We start from the raw sequence: 6,759 nt of genomic DNA on the forward strand, positions 1-6,759 counted from the left end.
TTCAGAATGTCTTGGTCAGTGTATTCACTGGTCCAGAATGAGCAGCAAGAGGAATTTATCTGTCAGATTGTCTGTGACCGTTTAAAGTGTGGTTTCTGGTTTGAGGAGTGAGGATTCCAACACAGTATATTCATTCTACTGATTCACACAGTGCATGAATATAATATATAGAATATACTGGATAAATATATTGGGTATATTTTGGATTAGAATAATTGAGAATATATGTTGATTCAAATTTTGGTCTTCAAAACTATAGAACCAAGGACTAGTTATTTTATTCATCACACAACACTACCCTTATACACTTTGGCTTTTTCTCAGTCGTCTGAAAGTCAGTCCTCTCCTTCACTGATCTGCCAATCAGTGAGGATTCAGGGGAGGAGACAAGGAGAGAAGGGATTTTGAAGCAATTGGTCATTTGCATTTCCACAGATGACATACCAACACCCCCATCTAGTTATTCATTCTGGTATTTTCTTTATTACCAGGGGCTGAACGTATCAATAGAACACAGAACATCAATAGTATTCAGAGCAAGAGCGCTAACTTAGGATCCGTTTAGCCTTTTAGATCACATTGAATAAGACTACATGGACAGGGAGGACCTGATCCTAGATCAGCACTTTACTCAGACACTTGATACACACTTTGTGTGCCTTTATTTGTATCTAGCTGATTAAAATGGTAGAGAACAGATTCCAGGTGAACAATTAGTGTACATTTTTTTATTGATGTACCGTATTTCTCATGAAGCCAAATAATGTTTTTCATCCAAATCTTTTTAAACCAAATAATGTTTTATTAATTGATTGATTTGTATTCGTCATTTGCATTAACTCACGATATGTCTGTAAACTATGTGTTCACTGCAACAAAAAAATCATTTGTAAGTGATAATAATAATAAACAAAATTAACTTTGCCCAACTGAAAGTCATTCCCTCCAGCTCTACAGAGTTCAAACTCACATTATTATCAGAATCACCCTATTTGTGGTCATTAACTAGAAACATTTAATCATCATCATCAACAGCAAAAATAAAATCATCATCAACACAATAGGAAAATCATCATCATCATCAACAACAATAAGAAAATCATCAACATCATCAACACAATAAGAAAATCATCATCATCATCATCATCAGCACAATAAGAAAATCATCCTCAACAACAACAAGAAAATCATCATCCAGGCATTTCCCTCAAGATTGACTTTGAACATTGGGAAATACCTTCAGAACCAGCCACGTCATTAAACAAATCACTATTAAGGTGTGGCCAAATAAAACATGTTTTAAATCTTCTTAGTAATAATTTTTGATTAAGTAAACTATTGAAAGTATAATGAATGTGTAATACCTCTATTTGAAACAAGAAATGCATTTTTCACAATAAGACTTACATTAGGATGAAAATGCAGATATGTAAATTGCTAAGAGATCATATAGTTTATTCATGTACTTGTAAATTTGACTCTCTGTGATCCAGTTGTGTATTTCCAAATCTGCACATTATTTCAACAACTCTGGGTGACTGGCTCCTCACATTTTGATTCTGTGATAAAACCAGAGTTATTTCTGGTTGTCAAGTCTTTGGATATTCAGTTATACGTTAACATGTTGGTAAACAAGAGTCATTATATACAGTAAAACTCCACTTTATTTCATGTTGAAAGCCTCTTTCAAGCTCTTCAATGCGTCACCATGTGTTAATGTCTTCCAGTCATCTGGGATATCAGCAGGAAGTGCATTTATCTCTGTAGCAATTCTCTCATTGAATGTGGTCATCACATACTTCCAGTAGTCTGAAGCCTTAATGCTGGGATCTCCAGTTATGATCCAGTCAGGGTAATATTTCTGGTAGTCCTTGTAGGGGTGAGGATTCTCTCCCGTCACCAGGGGGTGGATGAATAATAAATTACTGGTTACATCAGAGGAACATATGTTAGTTAATAACTTATTTGTAGGTCTGAACGTTACACTTTTTAGACCTTGTGGACGATGAATTGATGTAAAGTGTTGGGCATGGTCCTTCCCTCCTGCTTCACAGGGTACACCGCAGAAAGGACATTGCTTGCCACAGCCAAACAGACTGGTGAACATCTTGTCCTGAGGCTTGAATGGCAGAGATTTGAGTCTCTCTTCAATATCTCTTTGATGGTTGTACGTAACAGCTAGTGACTGCTCCATTTCTCTCACAAACTCTGTGAGGTAGACAGCAAACTGTTTTGTGTCTGCAGTGTTCAGAATCAAGATGGAATCCAGAGCATCCTTGAGGACCAGCTTCTCTTCAAGAGCTCTGCAGATGTTCTGAATGAATGTCTTTACATCATTTACATTTGTTGTGCCAGTTGTTTTTCTGGTGTTAGAGATTGCGTCAGTGATCATCTTGACTATCTCTGAAATATGTTTATTTTCCAATTTCTCCAGACTGCGGTCCTTTGACAATTGTTGGACAATCTGGTCAAACAGCCAGTTCTTCACAAACTTTTCATAATAGTTAATGTACTCTTTATATTTCTCATATTTTCCTTCAGTCAGTTGTTTCAAAACGGAGAACTGGAAAGCCTTTCGGGTGCTGTAATCCTCTGACCCTTTACCTGTCTTCACTTCATCAACTACATCAGGACCAATCATTTTGGTCACATAGTCCTGTACAGCTGTCTGTAAGAGCTTAGAGAACTCCTCAGCTTTCTTTTGGCACTGATCTTGGTTGTGAAATATGTGTTTGAACTCAGTAAGGTACTTGTTCTTAGACAGTTCCAGACACTTCCTTGGGTCATTGAGTGAGATGAAATCATTATGCATCTTCTGGAACTGTCTTGCTGCTCTGCCACAGATGTGTTGTTTGAGAGAAACCTCACATTCATCACTGACTTCAACATTCTTGTGTTGTTGCAATGTTTCATCAATCTTGTTCAGCAGCTCTTTGATGTAAGTATCATGGTAATCTGTTTTGCTTTCCACCTTCTGTGTTATAAACAACTGACACTGTGTTATGATGTCATCACATAACTCTTGTAGTTTATTACTGAAATGGTCGATGTCCAAGTGCTTAACAAAGCCCTCAAATCTCTTCCCTAAACCCCCCGTTTTCACAACAAATTCTTTTTTACCACATTCCACCAGGTTGTTTCCAACCACCATACTATTGACGTGGCCACCCCTTGTTGATAGATTTCCATTTAACATAAAGAAGGCATCCTGAGCCACATCTCTTCTTGGGAGTCCTTTGAAGCGTATCTCAGAAAGAGTTTCCCTCCACATGTTTTCAAACTCTTCACTGAGTTCCATATCTGATAGAACAGATTTTTTCTGTCTACATTTCTGAAGCAGAGTCAGAACCTTCTTTTCCATTGTATTTGCCTGAGAACTCTTGATGTTGTTCAGTTCTGTCATTCCCTCTTTGATTTCAACAGCTCCTTGCAGTTTGTTCCTCACTGTGTTTTCTGTCTCTCGTCTCAGTGTTTTGGCGCTAGACACAAAGTCCTCCTTGTATTTTTCCACCAGATTGACATGTCCATCTTGCTTTTCAAAATATTTTACCAGATTGTCTTGGATTTTCTTTTCTCCCTCTGACAGTTTCCCAGATGCTTCTATCATCAAGTCTTGTAGCACATCTCTTATGGACCTCTGGAGATGTTGATCTGTCATGACAAAATTGGATATTTTGTTTTCAGCACTCACCATCCATTTATACATCTCCTTCTGGAAGGTCCATTCCCAAACATTGTACTCAGAGCATAATCTGGAGTATGCATCTGCAACCAAGCTGTTTCTGAAACTGAAGATGAATTTCTCAAATTTAACAGACTCCCACAAACTTTGTGTCCACTTCAGGAAATGTGTCATGTCATCATTACTCTGGCAATTTCTGAAATCTTTCATCAAGGTCTTCTTGAAGCTGTACACAGCCTCACTGTATCCAGCATTGACTGGAGCCATAGGGGGAGTCCCATGCCACAGTCCTGGGATGTAGCAGCTGCTTGTGTCTGGATCATAGTCCATCACATCAGTGAACTTGGTGATATTGTCCTTCTTCTCCATTCTGGCTGCTGCCAGGGTCATTTGATTCAACTGTTCCAACATCTTCTTCCTGTCCCTCATGTTGTTGTCATGAGCAGACARGTCTGACACATTCTGGTGCACAAAATGACATACTGGCTTCTTCCCCACTTCCTTCATCCTGATAAAAGCATGAACAACAATCTGRAGAATGTCTTTCATCTCTGTGGAGTTCTCCATGGACATGTTGATGATAGTGACATCACTGAGTCCTATCACCAGTGTGGCCAGTTCATTGTCATGTTCATAGCTGTCATCTAGTTGAGCCAACTCTGGTGATTTCAACCCCTCTGTGTCAATCACCATGATGAAGTCACATTTCAGCTCCTCCTTGAGGTCTTTGTTGACTTTAATCAGTAGCATGAAGGCCCCTCTGGTGCATCTTCCACTGCTGACAGCAAACTGGACTCCAAACATGGTGTTGAGGAGAGTGGACTTCCCTGTGCTTTGTACACCTAAAACTGTGACAACCCGGATCTTGCTGTTGGATTGGACAAGAGTATGAAGCTGAGTCAGTACAGCTGATATCCATTTCAGAGGGATATTTGATGCATCTCCATCCACAAGCTCAATGGGGAAACCATCCAACAGCATCTGAGCACACAATCCAGGGAGATTCTCCATCTGTTTCCTTTGAGGACTGTCTTCAGGGAGGGAGCAGGCAGCTTCATATAACTGGCCCAACTCACGCAGGAAGTGTTCAAGGCCTAAGGAACAGTCAGATAATTGCTTATCCAAATCTTTAATGTCATCTTTTTTCTCAGGAGAATTTTGGCAAAGATCTTTGTACCGTTCCCGCAAAGCAGACAGGTTCTGCCGTGACAGATTGTCCAGATTTATCCGCATCCATTTGAGGAAATAGGAACGCTCCGCTCCTGATCCTGACAATCCTGAAATGAAGCTTGCCATTGCATCTGACATGTCAAATGTATATTGTTTCTTTCTCAGCTCTTCCTCCTTTCTCTTCAGAGAGCTCTTGTAGTGTTCAATATCTTGACTCCCTGCTTTTCTCAGTCTACACATCTCTTTTTCTAACTGGGAAAGCTCTTTCCAGATTTGCCCTTGTAAGGGTAGCTGTTCATCTTTGAATATCATTGTGTCTTTGAAGTTCCTGGTGATTTCATCTGCCATATTCCTGGCACTCTGACACTCACCGTCTTCATCAACCAGAATCCCAAACTGATGAGCTACTTCAGCCATGTTTTCAATTGTCAATCTGTTTTTACTTTTTTCGATGATGTCACCCACAGATGACTGCAGGATTTTGACAAATTCTGCATCATTCTGCTTCTTCTTCACAATCACATTTGTTGGGTTGATACTGTAGTTTGTGATCATTTTCTTCAATGTGTCCACCCTGAATGTTTTATTCTGAGAGTTGACAACCAGAAATAWCTCTGCTTTTGTGATTTTTCCTTCCAAAACCTTGAGGTCTGACTCAAAATCATCAATGAAAATGTAAACTGCAGCTGATGTTTGACACAGAAAGGAGAACTGTGTTTCAAAGGACCTGATGTCTCCTCTGTGATTGGCAACAGATACAGGCTTAGTGAACATGTCTATGTTTCTGTTCCCACATGGAAAGTACCAGCTGATTTCAACCAGACCATCTGAGATTTGACGAGGGACATCGCCACATTCCATATCATGATGAACAAAAGTGTCATGGTACTGTTGAGGGTTACTAAGCAACTTGTTCAAAATCTGAGACTTGGACAAGCTGCTCTCTCCTAGCCTAACAAAGGACACCATAGGAATATCAGAGAGTACAATTCTCTCCTCCACGAAAGCATTTGTGGCCATTTGGGAAGAGGGTCTAAATTTCCTCACTATGTCCCTCAAGGCCCACAGCATCAAAGTGCTTTGTTTTGTGTCACAGTTGGGCAGCAGAAGAGGAACAGCAAACTGACACATGGACATTTTCTGGACCATCTCCTGCTGCAGGAAACCATCTGAACACAGAAACAGGGCAGTTATCAGGTCCAGTGGATTAATGACATTGCTGTTATCAGTGTCAGTGTTCAGGTTGTCTACACCACAATAGGAAACCTCCTGGTCAGTGTTCAGACATTTCACACTCCTAGCATTCACATTTGCCATCATTAATTTCTTAAGGAAGGCCCCTGGAAGTGACTGCATAGTGGTAAGAGGTTCATCTGATGTAGTATCATCATTTATCTCAAGGACAGTACTTAACGTCAGCTTGTTTTCATAATGATCTTCTAGTCCAGTCTTGGACAACAGCTCCTTGAGACTGGGTTCTGTAAATAGAAAGGAAGATCAGGAAAAAGAAAAGATCCAAGGAAATTCACCATCAAAAATGTATTCCAGTCAAAACAACAGTTTGTTGATTACTTGGGTTAAAACCCTGGGAGACAAAAGGGTAGATCAACTCTCAGGTAGGAGGTGCTTCCCAGCTGATTGTTTATTCTGAAGGTGGATATTACATTGAAGAGCTGACATTGTTTTGAAGGTACAAATCCAACATATTTTACAAAAAGGTTTTTCTATGTTGAAATTTGGTTACCATGATGACATGATCCTGGAGTAGAATTACTCCCCTCAAAAAAACAGTTTGTTGATTACTTTTTTCAAGTCCAATGTATTTTCCACATAGATTCTATGTCACAATACGTTGACAATTTACGTTTAAATAAAGTTGATTCAACCAGATTTTTCCCCGACAATAC

At 39.6% G+C, this 6,759-nt stretch overlaps 1 protein-coding gene across 7 annotated transcripts in view; it reads right to left on the reverse strand.

The window, feature by feature from the left end:
- Positions 1-713: 713 nt before the first annotated feature.
- The window catches only part of LOC139024176 (interferon-induced very large GTPase 1-like), an 86,094-nt gene continuing 80,048 nt past the window's right edge, over positions 714-6,759 (reverse strand). For all 7 annotated transcript variants that reach the window (XM_070438747.1, XM_070438745.1, XM_070438749.1 and 4 more), the window contains one exon: positions 714-6,330. In XM_070438747.1, the coding sequence (XP_070294848.1) occupies positions 1,664-6,330 (4,667 nt within the window). In that variant the 3' untranslated portion in view covers positions 714-1,663. The remainder of the gene's footprint in view (positions 6,331-6,759) is intronic.

The sequence above is a fragment of the Salvelinus sp. IW2-2015 genome, unplaced genomic scaffold (assembly GCF_002910315.2).
Source record: "Salvelinus sp. IW2-2015 unplaced genomic scaffold, ASM291031v2 Un_scaffold1135, whole genome shotgun sequence".
Lineage (NCBI taxonomy): Eukaryota > Metazoa > Chordata > Actinopteri > Salmoniformes > Salmonidae > Salvelinus > Salvelinus sp. IW2-2015.